The sequence below is a fragment of the Ciconia boyciana genome, chromosome 7 (genome assembly GCF_034638445.1).
Source record: "Ciconia boyciana chromosome 7, ASM3463844v1, whole genome shotgun sequence".
In the NCBI taxonomy this organism is placed as follows: Eukaryota; Metazoa; Chordata; class Aves; order Ciconiiformes; family Ciconiidae; genus Ciconia; species Ciconia boyciana.
The window spans coordinates 45,476,634-45,495,269 of NC_132940.1; the positions used below are offsets into that span (position 1 = coordinate 45,476,634).

The 18,636-nt window shown below is 36.0% G+C and overlaps 1 protein-coding gene across 5 annotated transcripts in view; it reads left to right on the plus strand.

Annotated features, from left to right (window-relative positions):
• The window catches only part of PXYLP1 (2-phosphoxylose phosphatase 1), a 58,671-nt gene that overhangs the window by 35,303 nt on the left and 4,732 nt on the right, over window positions 1-18,636 (plus strand). For all 5 annotated transcript variants that reach the window (XM_072866774.1, XM_072866776.1, XM_072866775.1 and 2 more), the window contains 3 exons: window positions 6,588-6,749; window positions 7,706-7,832; window positions 18,279-18,418. In XM_072866774.1, the coding sequence (XP_072722875.1) occupies window positions 6,588-6,749; window positions 7,706-7,832; window positions 18,279-18,418 (429 nt within the window). The remainder of the gene's footprint in view (window positions 1-6,587; window positions 6,750-7,705; window positions 7,833-18,278; window positions 18,419-18,636) is intronic.

Below are 18,636 nucleotides of genomic sequence, written 5' to 3' on the forward strand. Positions count from 1 at the left end.
AAATTCACATAGAAGTTTAGTAGCTCCATTTATATTTTATATAAATATAAAATCAGAAGCTTAGAAGCTTATGTTCACAGGCTTAGAAAGCCTTTTTAAAGATTTTTTATGGTCGTTTTTCTTAATAGTACTTGATAGTTTGACCAGGGTGAGGCTAATAAGCCTTTTTGTTTGTGTGATTACTCAGCATTCAAATACAGCATATTAGTGATTGTGGCATTGTGCATTATGGATGAAGGCCCTCACTGTCAATACAGATCTTACATTTGAGACTTGCAAAGCCTTTATTTAGCTGTACAAAAGAATAAAATGAGAAAGGTGGATTGTGTGTCACACAGGCATATTTGAACTTCATTGATGTCTGAATACGCATTTGTAATCCCAGGCAGAGCTCTAAAAGTGACCCTAGGGATGTGTTCCTCAAGCGTGAGTGCAGGATGGCAGGGATCAAGCCTGGGGTGGCCGGACGTCGGAGCTCCTGCAGCGCTGTGCCCAGGCTGCCTCGCTTCCAAACTGACAGCGGCTCCCTTCGGTGTTGCACTACGTGCTCTTCAGCCCACGTGCGCCTTATCGACTTTTTCCAGATTGTTTTTCTTGCTGCACACATCTTCATCTTTTTCCCCCATCTCATTTGTTTTGAAGCATTCCTTCCTCTTTCTGGTTGTTCTTCCTTACACTCCTTTTCTAGCTTCCATTTTTTTTCAGAGAGAGAGTGAGCAACTAGAAGAGAAGTCTACATTCATCATCAGAATTTCAGAAGCCTGAGTGTTCTTCTCTGTGGTAGGCAGCCTTGTTAGTGCCCTGCTAGGAGCAGAAAGGGGAGGGGGAAAAAAAAGGTGGAAAAGGGATAAATAACTTTTTGTGCTCTCTGACATGCGCATTTGCTTTTTTTTTACCCGTTAGTATAAGGTTCCCTACAGTGGGGTTGTGGTTTTTTGCTTTTCTGCTGTGTGGCTTCATTTCCATGTGACTGTTTTAAACAGTATGTTTGCACGGGGCTGAAAGAACCTTCTGTTTTATAAAAGATGAAAACTTCAGGTCTCTGGTCAGAAAATTGAGACTAACATGGCTACTTGTGCTGCTGCTTCTCAGACAGGTTGGAGCTACAAGGGAAAACAGAAATGGAAAATAGTTTTGTTGCCTGTCTTTCTGGTTTTAGGTAAATGTTTGTGATTTTTTTTTTTTCATGGATAAATCTTTTTCTTCTTGGTAAACAGTGGTGATACCTTTTGTTTTTCAAGCTGAAACTAGGACCGCAGGAGGGAGAGAAACTGGTAATGGAGTGATTTAGCATTTAATTTGGTGTTTCTTCTACATGAACTGCGCTTTGCTTTGTGTTTGTTTTTCTGCTGTACTGAATTCTGTCAAATTCATGTCAGTTTTGTAACCCTAATTCATATCAGACTGGCTCCCTGCTTGGGCTTCTGAGTGCAATAGTTGATTTGATAAACTTGACGTTCTTCCAGAGGTGGTTAGTTGCTACGTAGTAATTGTTACATTCATTATACTGAAGGCACTTCTGAATGATTGTCTCTCTTGCTTAGACACTACTTGTCTAGTATTTGTCTTTTTTGGTATATTTTGTGGCATTCGGGAACTGGGGGGGTATGGAAGTCAGACGAATGAGCTTCTTGCTCTTTACATAGGTTATATTTAATATACACTGAGACTATACGTTTTAATATGTCAGATGCCATTGGTTTTGTTCATAAAGACATTTCTTAGTCAAACTGTTAACTTCATTTTAAAATTTTGTCTTCAAGTTCTGTAGGGTAAGTGGTTTGATTTAAAATAAAAATGACTGGAGGTTTTTTGTTTAATTAAACTTAGTATCCGAGTTTGGATTTTATTTCCTCTTGATTTTGATCACTTAAACAAAATCGTATCTCATTTTGGAGCTGCAAAAATTCTTGGACTGATTCTACAGCAGTATTCAGCTATTCTGCCATCTGACCAGTGCCCCTCTGTCTCTCACAGGACAGCATTTGCCTTTTGACTGTTCTATCAGGACTTACTTTTGTCTGATACCAGCTCATGTGTTTAGTTTTACTTTGTGTCCCACCAAGTTAAAACTGTTTGAAACACCGAACAGAATTGTGTTGAGGCCTCTTTCATTTTATTGTTTCTGTAAGCCTTCTACTTTTTTTCCTAGATAGAACTTTTTCAAAATTAATGTTTCAAAGTAGTTTCTATGTAGCTTCTTTAGTTTAAAAAATAAGTTTATGAATATTGGGAAATAAAATATATTTTCTTTCCCTTTTTGTTGTCAAATTACTTCTATAATAATATGTATGTATTCTTTATAGTTTCAGTGTTGGCAAAGTGTCCAGTTAGATCACCAAATATGTTTCAGATATGTTTTATTAACTGCCTTGGCTGTGGGAAATGCATATTAAAATAATCTGTTTCATTTCTGTTTTACATTGTTGTATTCCTGTCATAGTAAAACACGAGCTTTGAAAGGCACAGCAGTGTAAAGATCCTGTTCCAAAAACTCCCTTAATCAAAGATTTAAGTACGACTATATACACGTTGGCAGACTTCTGTTTTGGGCAAGTGCATTTTACTGTGAACTAATAGAACAAGTCATATAAAATAGTGCTAAGCTGTAAAAAGTTGTGTGAAAACTACATAATAGAATTCTGATCTTATAATGATTTACAGCTGAAAGAGCAGAATAGAGTTTGGTTAAAAAGATGAATTTCAACTCCATATGGGGGACTTTTTTTTCCTTTTTCTTTTTTTTCTTTTTTCTTTCCTCCTCTGAGCTGTGTCAGTCCACTGCTGCTTGTAGGTTTCCTGGTTACATATGGACCAGACACCCCACTTGGGAGACAAAGGTGGGATTGACACTGCAGAGGAGGACTTTCAGTAAGGAAACACTTGGATACAGAGAGATGGTCAGCTCTTCCAAGAGCTTTAAATAACTGCTCTATGTGGTATAAGGGGTACCAAAACGGAGGAACAAATTGAGCCTTCTGTGCAGTAGGGAGCTGGAGAGGATGAGGCGTGCAAAGAAGGACCGGCAGCTAGGAAGCAGGATAAATGAAGACAGAGAGGGAGCGTGAAGCCCAAGGACTTGAAATGAAAAGGGAGGGAGAAAGGAGAAAACATCATAAATACGTGAGGCACTAACAGTGTCCAGGGAATGGCAGAAGATGAGAAAACAGTTGAGAGGCAACTGAGACTTTAGCTGTCAGTCTGGAAAATACCTGTCATTGTTTGGACCAGGCAGAAGTACCAAGAGGGGCTGTGTTACTTGGGGTCCTCATCCCAAAGCACTGAAACTGCAGGATTGTTACAGCTTGTGAGGAGCTTTCACAAGGGGAGAGGAGGACCAGCCTTGCTGGGTGGGCTCTTCAGGGTCACCATGCTGATAAGGCTGAGCAAACAGAAGGCAGCTTTCCAACTGAAAGTCATCTCTCCTTGGTCTTGTTTCCCCCCTTTTCTGAAATACTTGCTATTTTTATGTGTATACATTTGGTGGAAATTTCCAGTGGACTGCCTAGATTGGTGCCCAGATCATATGATTTTTTTTTTTCTTTTTCTATTTAACATAGTTAAATAGAAGACACAGGTATTTGCATAGGTGGTTTGGTTGATTTTTTTTTTTTTAATTACTTTTTTCCCTTCATATGTGTTATTTCAAGGGTGCTAAAAGTAAATACCACTTGTTATGACAGTGCTTATTTGGGTGACTGGAGTTTTTTTGACCTTCTTGATAAATTTCTTTGTCAAACCTACAAACAATTTGAATCATGTAAGTTGAATCATAGAATGGTTTGTGTTGGAAGGGATGTTTTAAACATAATCTAGACCAATTCCCTGCCATGGGCAGGGACATTTTTCACTAGATCAGGTTGCTCAAATATTTTCAGAAATCCAGACAACATGGTTATGCCCCAGGTAGATTCAAAGTTAGAAGGTCCTTTAGCCCAGTCCCTATCTGAGATACTTGAACGTGGACAGGGTGGTAGTAGTTTAGTGGGGAAATGTTGTGTCCCTTCTTCTTCCCTGGTATATGCCAAGCTTAATCACTATACAATAAGGGCAATATTTACCAGCTTTTACTAAGTAATTAATAAAAGTAGTTAGCAGCAGAATTTAGAATAGGATAGTTTTTAATAAAATATTTTTTAAATTGGTGACATGAACTATTGTTCTTCCTAATCTCCGAGTCCATTTCTAGTCCACAAGATAGTCTTATGTTGCACCCATAACTGCTCTGTTGACTTAAGAGTCTCCTTTAAGGGTGTTTTGTCAGTGGCTTTTTAAACTTCAGACATGTAATCTGATAATCTCATAGGTGCTATTTTTAATATTCAGTTTTATTTTAATATTTTAAATAGAGTAGATTCTTCTCTTTAAGATTTAGTGCTTTTTCTTATTCTTAAACTTGTCTGGCAGTGTTAAAGTATTTATTCAACTAGTTTGATTAGAAATGAGACTTGCTATCTGCAAAGAAAATATTTGGCGCCAGGAATCGTAGGGACTTAATCTTAATAAGATAATGTATGCATCTGTTGACTACTGTAGTTAGTAGTCTCAGTGCAAAAATGTGATCTGTTCAGTCTTTTGTAGTTAAAACTGCCTTGGATAAAAAATTATGTTTCCTTATTTTGCTTTTAAATCTCCCAGCCAAATTTTAGCACCAGAGTTCGTAGCTGTTGCTATTGGGGTATGGTTTCCCCTGTCTCCTGAAACACTCAAGGGGCAAAGCTAGAGTTGAGTTACATTACCTCCATGAGTACTTAGGCCAACTCTGTATGTTTTTGTGACATTAAGTGAGCATTAGCAATATTGTGGGTTGCTCTAGAGAAAATTATTAACAGAAAGCTGAGTTGTTGCTCCTAACCTTTTCTGGCTAGGAAGCTTGACCAATATAACATAACTGGTGTAATTTCCCATTTATACTCTTTAGGCAACTACTGTCTTGTAATGCTGTTTATTTGCAGAGGCCAGCAACTGTTGTAACACATTCTTAGATTTGGGATTTAAACCTCAAATACAAATTTGCTGCAAGCCCCCTTCAAGCCAGAGTTATCAGCCTCTGATAGATATTGCCAAGGCTCTGTGTTACTGCTAGAGTTTCTTGGTCAGTGGTTTGCAATGTCTTACAGTAATGTGGAAGGAGCTAAAAAATGCATCTGATAAATGCTGGAATGGCAGCTGAGCCTTGCAGTTTAAGTGGCCAAAGTCAAAATTACATTTTAATATTCTTGACAAGCACAGTCCTGTGGGCAGTCATATGCAAAATCTGAAACAGCTTAAGGAAAAGTTTAAAGTGACTGCATTTTGCAGGTATTAGCTATGTCAACAGCACTAGCAAGGGTATGGAAAATGCTCGAATTCTGGTTTTGGCAGGCAAAGACAAACCACATAAAAATATTTATAGCAGTCTATTGTAGTGTAGGAATGAAGAGTCTGTGTTATATTAACGATTACGTGCTCTTAAAATCTTTGTGTGTTTCACTTCAGTTTGCTGTCTTCGTTGGTTTTCTTTGTCCGCACAACTCTCTGTTGTGGAAGAAATTCGCCTCTAAAATTAGGACTGGGAGTCAAGATACAACTGAGGAACTGACCCAGAAGAATTAGTAAAATTCTGCTTTGAAATTTGTTCTCTCGTCTTTTCTTTCTTTTTTCTTTTTTTTAATCTCACCACAGAAGACTAATAGGGGTAAAAATATGAACACTTTTCCTCCTCATTTTCACCTCTAAATCTGCCCCTGTCCAAATACCAGAAAATACTAATAGAAAAAAAATATATGGGCATTTGTTATTACAAGTGTAATCTTGTAAGTCTCATAAATTAACTAGGGCTTTCACATCAAGACAAGGTAAAAAGACATTGTCAATACAACTCTGGCCTTAAATTCAGATATGCTTCAGCATGCTTCTACATGTTGGAAGACTAGTGGTGATATTTCTGTTAATTTCCCTGCTGTGTGTAAGTGTTAATTGCATTTCTTTGTATTTAACATTTTTGTGGAATATAACATCTCAGTTATATTTCAACAAATATATTTTGTGTGCATTTTCTTTAGGTAAGTCAGACTATTTAAGGCTGGCAAGGTAGCCATGTAAGGGCAGGGGTTAGAAAGGAGAATGATGGACAATCCAGCCCCTTCAATTGTGCTACTTTGTTTTCCCAATGGTTTGTAGTACCATCATAACTGTGCTGTGTCTTCTGCTGATGTCCTTCAACGGCAGTTTTTAAGTTAAAATGATGAGAGGCAGCTGGGCCTGTTATGAGCCTTTTCTTCCTATTCATGCTCTTCGAGCTTCACAAGAGACTGATAGAAAAAGCAGCTTCAAGAAGAGTGCAAAAGGCAAAGTTGTTCTACATCCAGATGTATTTCTGCAGTCTTAGCCAAGCATTGACTTTGCTAAAGAGCTCTCTGGGCTTGCCTTCTTGACTATGTAAATAATGAAAAATTCACAACAAAGATCTAAACTGTAGAGTGGCACCCTTTCATGGAAACCACAGTCTTTGTGCATAATTACTTTTAAAAAAAAAAAAAAAGTCATAGTCCTGTATGTCCTTAAAGCCTCCTAAAGGTATATGCTGTATGTTTTGTATCTTTCAGTGCATTTAATCCCAGTAAACCCCATCAGGGAAGATGGTTTGAATTCTAAAAGCCGAAAGAGAATAATGCCTGATTTGCTGACTGAGCCTCCTGCAGTAGATCCTATTTATGAAGCTCATGTTTACTGCAATATTCCCACCATTGCTGAACGCAGCATGGAAGGTAAGCTTTGTGAATGGAAATGACAGTTTAGTTGCTTGCTTCTACATGCCATCATTGGAAATGATAACTTTGTGCGTTGTCAGTTCTTTGGTGCTTGGAGAAGGTACAGCAAATGCCATCTGGTTGCTGAATTATGTGAGATCATTCAAAATATGCTGCTGTTCTTTCCTTGCCTTTGTATCCTCTCTGTTGCCATGATTTTTGGAAGTGATTCTGCTTCTAGTCAATGGTCGACTGGAGGCCTAAAATTGAAAGGGGTGGGAGTGATATAGGTATTTACTATTTGAATTATAATGCTTATTCTAAGTGAGCTGCATTGCAAATTATATTATTAACATCTGAAAAACAGTTGACTTGGAATTCTGAAAAAAACCCCAACCAGAAGTAATTCATTTTGGAACTCCAAACCATTAGACATAGTCAGCTAGAAGACACATCTGCATTCTTCACCCTATAGCGGCTGCAGCAGCAAGTTAGCCTGAATGAATTCCGGCATTAGCATATCCCACTAAAGCATATAAAATAAACCACAAACTAGTATATCAGAAAGCTCCAAATTAGGTGCGCTGCAAAATCTGTCATTATGATAGGGGTCTGGAAGAGAGGCATCATAAGAGTAGAGTAGCCTTATCATGTTGGCAGAGATCAGTGCTTGAATAATGTCTTGTATGGTTGTTGGACTTTAGATGTACTATGGAGAATGTGCTAAGAACCTGAGTCTTGTATAAGTTGTCTTGCAATTTAAAGTGAGATCTTTCTTGGGACAGTAAGTTATCATTTCTTATGGAGGTTTTCTTTCATTGCAACACTAAAGCTATCAAGCCAATTATACCTGCTTTTTTTATTAATGGAAAAAGTGCGCAGGGGAAAGATTTAGGTAACATTCACTTAATTTTTTATATTTTTTCCCTCCCTCTCTCTCTCTCTCTCTCTTTTTAAAATCCCCTTCACTTTAGGCAATGCACCTCATTATTTTCAGCTAGTGTCAGTTCAAGTGTTGATTCGACATGGCGATAGGTATCCGCTATATGCCATTCCCAAGACAAAGAGACCTGACATTGACTGTATGTTGCTGCCTAGCAGGTAAAATTCTTGGCTTTTGTCATTACTAAGTGTGTGTTTTGCTTGGTAACTATTTTGTTCCTCTTCAGGATACAATTTGTGCAGCTTTGAGTACCTTGTGACTTCTGATGTTTGTGTATTGTGGTGGATTAAAAAAACCAACCGTGTGTCAGTGATGTACAATATTTCCTTTGAAACAGAAACTATTACTTGCTACCAGTTCAGACCAGAAGAAATTATTGGTATTTCTGTAAAAAGCAAAAGCTATTTAATTGAATATTTAGGTGACCATTCCTCTTAGATAAGCTTCTACACATTTTGAAAACATAAGTGCAGTGTTTGAGAATGTCTCTTTCATTTCAGCTAAGCATGCTTCCTTTTGTGTGAATACAAAAAGGTCTCAGTTGGTCACTGCCATAGGAAAATTGATATTTGTGTTTTATATCATTATTTTTTATTTTTCAGAAATACAGGTTATCAGAGTTTCCTTAAATTAATGATTTGTATCAAAGTACTTTTAAGGAAAAAAAAAGGGGCGGGGGGTTACATTTAACTATTAAAATACAAGTTAAACAGAAAGCACTGTTTGCTACTTGAAAACTACTCTTTTTCCTGTAGTTACCACTCACTGTTTAAAACTGTCACACTTAAGTGATTTATGTCTGACTGCCATTAAAGCATCATTTACCTTTCTGTTTCAGTATATTGTACTTCTGTCTAACATCATGTCTTTGTAGCTTGCTGATGCTTGTCTTCATACCTGAACCAGTTTGAGCTGTAGGTATAGTCTGAATTGCTTCTTTTCTTTGTGGAAGAACCTTTCTTCCTTGTTTAGAGTTTACTCGTTGATAAAGATGAAGTATAGTGTAGAAATAAACAGTGATGATGTAAATCACCAACCTTTGTCCTAGCTTGCTTCATTACATATATTTTTTTCTCCTTTTTAAGTAGGATCTGTGGTATTATTTATTTTTTTTTTCCAACAGAGGACTTTGCAGTGAACCTACTGAATACTTAGTTTTTCCTGATATTTTTCTTTTAACTGTATCAGACGTGTTAGCAAAACCTCTAGGCAAATCTACGGCTTTATACTGCTGCCCACTCAACAGTGTCAGGTGTGGAGATTTCAGTGAGTGGGAGCTGCATCTGCTTTGTGTATCTGCATAACATTACTCAGGAAAAGAGGTATAGTAGGTCTCCTGATCTACTGATAAACAAAGCAGTGTAGATATGCCATAAATACCTTTTTCCAGAATAGCATGGAATCTGTCTTCAAAGAGGTGGTATTCTCGCTTTTCTGGTGTAGAATTATTCAGAAGTGGCTTTAATGTCTCATGCTGAAAGTTTTAATGGCACAGTGAAAGTGCATTTCTGATTTAAATATATCAAATGCATGTTTCTTGATAGATTCATGGGCCACGTTCCTTAAAATTTTAGTGGCATCCTGTCAGCAGCAGCATTTATGATTTTGTCTTTTATCTGAAGTACTCTGTCCTTCCAGTTTTTCCTCAGTGGGCTTTTAACAAAAGAATCTCTCTGAAGGAGAATAGGGATTATGGTACATGCTTAGGTTTGTGATTAGCTAGTCTACAGCAATTCTGTTTAGAAAAGTGAACCAATTTTCATATCTGGTCCTGCGTCAATTTCTGGCTCAAGTACATTAAAAACTAAATGCAGTAGTAATACTGCACAGTAGGAATGTTGCTAAAATATGCTGAAGTGGTATGAAAGAATACCTGAAACTAATTATTAAGTATAGCTTCATCTCATACTTGTAAAGGTGATGGGAAGCTTGATTAAAGAGGCTTGCAAACTAGATACGTACAGTAGTGGACACAAAGGGTGGCAGAAAATGATCAGCAAATTGGATCTTTCTCTGAAGAAAGCTGAAATCTGTTGCTTTGCTTTTGAGATACCTGGCTGCATAAAAGAAATTGCCCTTGTTATTAGTAGATGTCCTGAAATTTGCAAGGCTTGTAATGCTGTCTTCAGTTGTAGTCAGTGTTGTAATGCTATTCTGGCATGAGTAATTGAAAAGTAACCATTATTGATGAATCAAACTACTGTTACGATGGTTGGGGTAACCCTATGAAACTTTGAAACCATCATCAGTTTTAGCCCATCTGAGTGCCTACCTGTTCATAGGAAACAGATTTAGGAGCTCGTAAGTTATATTCAGGCTACCCTATCTATCTGCCTACATTTTGTATGAAGATCTAAACTTGTCTGAAGAAAAATATAGTATTCTACATATATACACTATTGTCTACAATATATACAAGTATACAGGCAAAAATGTATATATACATTTTTAAGAGTAAAATGGGAAGCAAAATAGACACAAGGAATCTGCTTTTTATAGCTAATGTGGCATTGGAGTTTAGAACATTCAAATAGCTTCTAATTTCACTGGTTTTAAAGTGTCTATGTGTCCTTTGATCTTTTTTAGCTGCTTGGTGCAACTATCAAAATCAGAAATTGAGCAAAACCACATCCTCCCCTTTTGAAAGGAGACTACCCTTTTGGAATGCCTGTCTATGAATACAACCCAAAATATTTGATTTTCTGACCATACTAAACAAGTTTTATAAGTGATAGTGGTCTGGAACCTTTTACATAGTGCAATTTAAAAAAAAACAACAAGCAGACTTTCCTCTGCTATCATATTGGCTGCTTCTTTTCTTTATTCATACTTCAACTTCCACCAAAATGCTTGTTTTGTCAGGAAGTGGCATTCAGGCGTCTTAGCTAACGTCCTCCAAGAGAAGTTTGAATTCTTTGAGAGGTGCCCAACCCCAGCAGTGTTCTGTGCCTGCTGCAAGCCGACTGACTTTCTGAAATTAGATACGCAGTCCTGAGATTGCAGATGGGAGACCAAACTCCAGATATCTCTGCCATAGAGTTGAGTGAGCAATTAATTTCTCTAACAAGATGAAACATGAATCATTTGCTAATAGATATGATAATATTTTTAATGACCTGCCTTTAAGGGGTGAGATTATTTTCAGCATGAAATACTAAGTAAAGAAATATGATCCCGATTTTTTTTGGAGTGCTTAAAGGCTCTAAGCTTTTGATCTTGCTCAGTATCTGTCACGTTAGAATGTATGTGAGAAGACTTTATGCAAAGATGTTAACTGCAAGTGACAAAGTTGGATGAGTAGCTATATTTCTCAATATTACAATGCCACATGAGACCTTAGTTTTGTATTTGTCAGAGAGGCTTTCATAGCTATTTCCACTTTAGTTTCAGGCAAGGAATACAACATGAAGGCCCTGGAGTCAGGAAAACTATCCATAAAAGGCAAGCAAGTAGTGCAGGTTTTGACACTGCCAACAGAATAACCAAGTCAAGCAGTTAAGAGGGCATAGTGTCAGGTTGTGAGGAGGCCAGCAGTGTAGATATCCTTGGCTGTTACTGATTTCTGAAGCATTAGATCATCAATGTGTAGATGATACATCCACTACCATTCACAGCCCCTAAAAATGAGTGGAGAACCAAAAAGACCTTGGCTCCCTGAGAGCAAAGTTTATGTAAGATGGAATCTCCTGGCCAGCTTTAAAAGGGCAGCAGAAAGATTAAAGGAGTTGGCTCTGTACCATTCTGTCCAGATGTGTTAAAGCTGACCTTGCTGAATAAAGCTAGAGTTGTTACTGTTTCTGCCATTGTTCTGAATGGAACATTTATTACTTCAACATCAGGAAGCTATTTGCTGCATTTGGCTGTCCGGTTTATATTATTTTGTGATGTGAATTTGGTGCTTGATTGTAAATGTACTTATATTGAGTATATTACAAGGTATATAGTTGCTACCTTTGAACGGAAGGTTTCTTGATGTTGTGTAATTAAGTTGAGATGTCTGATTGAAAGTCTGGCTTGTTTAAGCTTTCTGGACTTTAGTTTCAGATAAGTATGCTGCTCATATTCAGTCTGTTCTTTATTTGACTTGGCATTCAGCTGATGGAATTCATTAATTACGCAGATTATGCTAGAGCCCCATGGACTTCTAATGGGTATGCAAAACAGCCTTGAGGTCACGCTTCGGTTTTGTGAATTATGGATTGTGACATATAAGTGTGGAATGAATATAAGCAAATGGATTAAATGCTTTGGAGATTTCTTCCATCTAAAACTTCAATTAATATTATTATTATTTTCATTGTTCTGGATGCAAATTTCCAAAGGGAACTGAATAATACATGGTTTTTTTCCTCAAGAAAATTAATTGAATGATGTTATGAAAATCCTTTCATTGTAGTGTTTGCTTATGGGGGGGGAATGAATTAATCTCCCACTTCTTTTTCCCTTTGTATCTTACATTTATAGTGTCAAAAGTAAAAAAATACGCAATGTTTCTTCATTGAGTTTGTATGCGAGATAGAGAAGAAATGCTTTTTAGAAGATGCTAAAATGATTTCAGAAGACTGCTATAATTTGATAGTATGCTGGGTTAATTAGCATATGCTTTAAGGCATTTTGAGAGGTGTTGATGTTAATCATAAGAAGCTTATAACAAATATTTGAATTTTAGGTTCACTATGCACGTCTTGAAACTGCTAGAAAAATGAGAGAGAAAAGTGTGGGAGAGGCAAGTATCATACTGTGAGCTAAAGGAGGTGTGGATTTGACTTGGAGCAAGGTCAAAGCATGACCTTGGAGCAAGGTCAAAGCAAGGTCAGACCAGAACTAGGTGAAGAAAGGTCTCCTGAGGCCTCTTATGACTTCTCTAGAGTCCGAAGAGCAGTCAAGTAGACTGCATCGCTATAGAGTTTGTGATAAAAATGTAAAAGCTGTAAGAACTTTATGAATAAATGAGCCCCAACACTAGTAATGCTGTCTTAAGGATCTCTTTTGTAGACTACAGTAATCTGTTGTTTTTAGTGGCTCTTTCCATTCATTTGCCTTCTAAAAAGGAAACAGTGTAGTCCTTTGATCTAACACTTTTTTGTCTACCTGAACTTCACAGAAAACACGTTATTTTTGCTTGAAGTTACTTAAAATGCAAAAAATGATTTTATAAAGAGAAAAGACTTGCTTTTGGTGCAGTTAGCAGAGAGAATCTGGTATGATACGATTACAAAAAGGTAATGTTCATTTGTCAGAAGCTTGGTGTGTGCCTGGCGTGGTTATGTTTACTCACCAAGTGACACACTGAGGGTTCTGCAGCTCCTTGTGAGATGTATGGTCCTCTTGGCTTTTGCAATTCTGCATTTGCTAACAAAAGGGACATTTGCATAGATAAATGCTGTTTGGGAAGAAAAAATAATCAATATCTCATTTGTATCAACGTCCTCCTTCACAAGTTCTTTCCTGAGGCATATAGATCTGCAGAACTCTAGAGTATAGTGCTGTGAGAGGACAGCACTGTGCAGTAACAGAGGTAAGATGAATAAAAAGTTTACCCCTCCTTAATTCTGCAAAGCATGTGTAATCTGCTGTTAGTTTTCTACTTGATTAACTATTCAGTTTTAGTTTTTAAATAAATGACTCTTAGTAACTGATCTCAATAATTAAGTTATTTCTTCTATCACAGTTTCTCTTTTAATTATAACCTTGAGCAACATTTTTTTTGTCTGTAGCATCTTATATGGTGGTGAAAGTACATTATTTATGCCACTCTTGAATTTTTATGAACGTGTAAATTATTAAATAAACTGTAGTTGCATGTAGTCTTGTCAACATTATGTCTTTCCACATCTGTTTCTTAAATACTGTACTTCATCTTAATTAGATTAACTTTGCAATTTTTATAGATACGTAGACTGAAATTTGTAGGTGGTTCAAAAGGGTATTCAGTTTAATGAGTTGGAGGGCAGATTGAATGCTGTGACTTGTTGACCATCAAGGCTTTACATTGTACTTCATTTTACAGTATACACAGTAGAAATAAGGCAGTAGTTCAGTGGTCCAATAGCTTTGATAGGAAAGAATGTTAAAGGAATCTCAGCCTGTTCCTATCGAGGAATTAATTTTGATCAAAAGTAGTCCTAAAATTAATAAATGTAAGGATTGAGGGGTGGGGAATTTTTACCAAAATTGACCTTGTTCGGTCTGATTTGCAGCTTAGGTCTAAAGGAGGAACAAAACTCTGCTCGAGATCTTATTTCTATTTATATTTTAATTCTTTAATAAAAACAGTTTCTGCTCACAAGGATCGGTAGGGAAGAACAAGTTTCACAAACAGACAGTATAAATCAATAGCAGTATTTTCCTGAGTGGTCCTGAGACAAGTAGCCCTGAGAAGCAAGGATGATTTTCTTCTTGCTCTGTGAATTAACTACCAAGTCTAGCAATGATCTTCATGCTGTGATTCATTATTATTATTATTATTATTATTATTATTATTATTATTATTTTAACAAAGGCAATTAGCTCAAAGAGCTAACCTCTTACCAAAAGAGGTTTCCATGCACTCAGACAGTCTGCTCATCACTTTATCCAGAGGCAGAAAGCCCCACTGTCTCCCATAGCAGTTCCTAAATACTGACCTTGAAGTCTTGAATTCAGTTAGTCTCATGGGCGTGGGGTGCAAAAATGTCCTATAGCTAAGTTTCTGTGCTACTATGCAAGATTTGGGGCTTTGCTGTATAATATGTTTGAACTTAATATTGAAATGCATGAGTTTTATTTCATACCTTTGCACATATATATTAGATGCAATAAATGTATTTTCATGCATGTTTCTGACACAGTATATTGTGCCATTATAGCTAAGCCATCCAAAATCTATCAGCAGATTTTCTGAGGTGTCATGTGCATATGCTCACTCTGGTACTGTATTTCTCACTTTGTGCTAATTGAGAACAACCAGCAAGTTAGTGTTTGCTTCTCATAAAAAAAAAAAAAAGTAAAATGCCTCTACATTTTTATATCTAAACTCCTCAAGGAAAAAGGAAATTTTTGTTGAAGGATGTCATCTCAGTTGCTGGCAGAAATATACATATAGTTCAAATAGTTGCACAGTATGATTTCTTTCCATGTACACTGGTTACAATGTAGCAATAAAGAGATGACATTTTGGTATTAAAGCTTTTTAAGACCTTTACAAATAAGATATTTAAATGTTGAATAAGGATTTAAATGTTAGTCCATTTTAATGCTAGTGCATGAAAACTACACTATTAAATCTGGGATCTATTATCCCAGTGTTTAATTTGTAAATAACAAAAAGACAAGCTGAATTCATTATTTGAGGGAAAAGAAGCATCCTCAGTTTCGTTCCAGATAAAATTTATTTTATTTTACAAAAATAAAATCATTAAAAGGCAAATTAACAGACATTAAAAATGGGAAATAAATGTTCAAACTTAGGAAAAAGTATGGCTATTACTAGTGGTGTTAGGTGCAAAGCCATTCCATGTTCTGATGAAATTTGAAATATTTATTGTATTAATACATTTCCCAAATGTGGTAGCTTACCAATGTAACGCCCAGCAAATTACAGAAGGATGTCTCTTTAGCCCATTTTTATTTTCTGGTTACTTTTATGGAAATAAATTTTTAAGGATATTTCAGTCTTTTCAACTATACAACTGAGTAATTTTCTTTGCTTCCTGCTCAAACAGCCCCAGCAGTCTTAGCTGTGTTGCCTAGAAACTCCATCTCCTGCGGCATCTGTAAATTGGCCAATTCAACAGGAGGATTTGTATTCTAAATAAAATAGAAATCTTGGGGCAGGGAGGGGGAATCATTTGTTAGCTAGTAGCCTGAGTTGTGCTGTAAATTTTGCTGTTGAGAAAAATAAGTTTTTATTTGCTCACTTGTACGGGGTTAATCAGGAGAATTGCTGGTATGTTCAGAATTTGGTTACATACATGAGGATTACATTCAAGAGAGAAGTATATTGTAGCCTGAGATGTCTGTCCCCTTCAGGCAGAATGGCTCTTATTTCTTTTGTTTGATTTTTATTTTTTTTCTTCCCCTGGAATATATTTAACAAGTAATAAGCTTTGAATTGATAGTCATAAAATATGTCTAAGTCATATTTCATAATTCACTTGTGCAAGCATGTGCTTAACTTGCATTGACTTTAAAAATAATGTAATCTAAACTTAAATAACTTGCATCTACATATGTATATGAAAAGCTATATTAATGCATTTGCATATAATTTTATCAATTATAATACATTTTATCATTTTATCTTGGATGTTAGTTTATCTTGCCTGCCATTTTTAGATAAATCTTTTTGCAAAGCACTGATAAATACTTTTCTTTCTTCTTTCCTTTCTTCCTTCTCACAAGTGATTGTTGACAGTTTTATCAGTACAGGTTTGATTCCATTAGAATTCAGGTTTTTGTAAGCAAAGCCGCAGAAGAAGCAGAATGGATAATGCAGTTCTTTTAATTTTCTTGCAAGTGTATTTGTGGAACTTGCTAATTAAGTAAACAGGGTTTAAGAAAAACTATGATTGACAGTTTACTCACATTTAGAGTTTTTTAAAGTGCAAAGTTTAGAAAATTGGTAGTTCAGCCTGCTACGTCTGTAATAAGCTTAAAAACCTATTTGCTAATAGGTTTGATTTAATTTTCTCAACTTAATTCTTCCATTTTTAGATTGCACTGCTGAGCTATGAAAATAGTGAAAAGTACAAAAAGTTCTGTTTGAAATTCACATCTGGAGCTGGATTAAGCTTTCTAATGTATGCTTAGTACAACAGGAAGCCTCCACTGCTTTAGAAAGGAACAAAGCCTTTTTTGTGTACCTCTGCTTTTCAAATATTAATCTTCATTTGCATTGTTAAAATTATAATATACAGAAGAAGCTGTGTATTTAGAGTGTCATAAATTGGCTGATTTTCCTTTCAATTTGAAGTAAAAATGAAAAAAATCTTTTGATATTTTTCTCTCATTTTGCTTTTTGTCTCATTTTCTATTTTTTCATACTGGCAGTTCTTACCATACTTTACCATAATGTTTTCCTTCTAAGATTTTTTTTTTTCCTGAAGGTAAATTAAATACTGGAAAATTCAAGTTTTGTAAAATGATATGACAATGAGCTACCTTTCTGTTGAAAGACCTCCTGTATATGCATGCTGTGAGCATAGCTCTGCAAGAGGTGCTTTCTCGTTTAAGAGAGTTTCTCAGTTGGCTCTTTTATGTAAGCATGAATGTCTTTGTCCTAGTAAACTTTGATTCCAGACACTTGTTCATACTTTAGTAGTGTTATTGCTCCCTCTTGTGGTTCCTGCAACTCTGGAAGTTTTTTTTTTAGACCTGAGGTTTTTGTATTAAAACAGTTTATCATTCTAGCAAAGTGTAAATATGCACAATAAACACAAAACCCAGACTTCTGTAAAAGTTCTGTCCCCAAATTTATCTGCTTTATGTATATTTTTTGTGAGCAACATAAAAAAAAAATTACTGTATTCAGGCTGAAAGTCCTATTAAAATGAGAACCATCTGGGCAGAGCTGGGTTGCCAAACAGTTTCTGATTTAGTTCTGCACAAAAGCAGAGAGGTGACTGTGTGACATCTGTTCAACGTTGACATTTAACAAAAAAATCACTATGTAATGTATTTCTGTTGTAGAAGTGTGATCATAGGGTTGGGTTTTTTTTAAAGGTTTAAATCCCTTTCGATTACATTGTTTGTGGACTGTTTTGTATATGTAGTTTTCAGCACAGCAGTACAACAGTCAACTGAGTCTGTAGTGTGTTTGAAATCTGCAAAATGGTTTAGGAGATCTAAGCATTCTTTCACTGACTTGAATTCTGTTTGAGTGAGTTAACCTAGACTTTTTTTATTTCGAGGTTGTATTCATTTATTTCAGTTGTATTCATTACTTGCATTGTGGGGATATCTTATCTGTTTAAGTGTCCAGCAGTGTTGGATTCTTTATTCCCGTGTTATAGTACAATACCCAAAACAATTACTTCCAATTTTAATGGGGCTACTGGATACTACGTTCCAGGTACCACTTAATTGAGGCTACATGTGCTATTTGATTTGAAGCCTGAAGTAATTAGAAATAAAGGCTGAGATTGTAATCAGCATTGTGCATTACAAAACTTGAGAATTCCTTCAAGATCATCTACTTAAAATACTGGTTATTTGAACCCCTTTATAGATTGTTAGTGCCTTTGGCTGTGGTGTTAAAGTGCAATGGTACTTTGGAAACTTGAGAGAGTATTTTTTTGTAAGGATTTTTTTTTTTTCCTAATACACAACCATATTAGTGACTGTGTTCAAAAAAACAAAAAAAGTCTTTCCAAATTACTTACTGAAAGGTATCATAATTTTAACATAACAAGACATCAGTCTCCCTATAGCTCTTTGGTAGTTAGTAAGTAGTTAGATTTCTTTTGCATACTTGCAAAAGTCCTGAGTAAGAGCAGATGTTGTCTCAGTGGGAAATAACCTAACACTATGTAATTTCTGAGCTGACATACTTGGAATACTTGACTCTCTTGAGCTGTTTTCCCATATGCTTTTGGAAGTTTTCACATTTTGGTTTACCTCTCTAGGAAACCTTCTCATCCTCAGCTTGAAGCTTTCGTTAAACATATGTCCAAAGGTTCTGTAGCCCAAATGGATGGTTCCCTAAGCAGCCTGCCTCGTTACCCTAGTCATTCTTTGTGTGAAATGGGAGAGCTTACACAGACAGGTAAGTTTCCATAGCAGCTCTGTCTTTTCCTCTGCTCTGTTAAATACAGTCTGCTTGAAAAGGGATCTTCTATTTTTCTTTATATTGAAATAAATGCTTTTTTATGGAAAGCTTATAACGTTGGTCAGAGTCTAGGTTATGCTGGGATATGAATAAAGTATTAGACTCTACTGTAAAAAGTGGTAACCTTTACCCTATAGCTTGCCTGCATTCTGTTA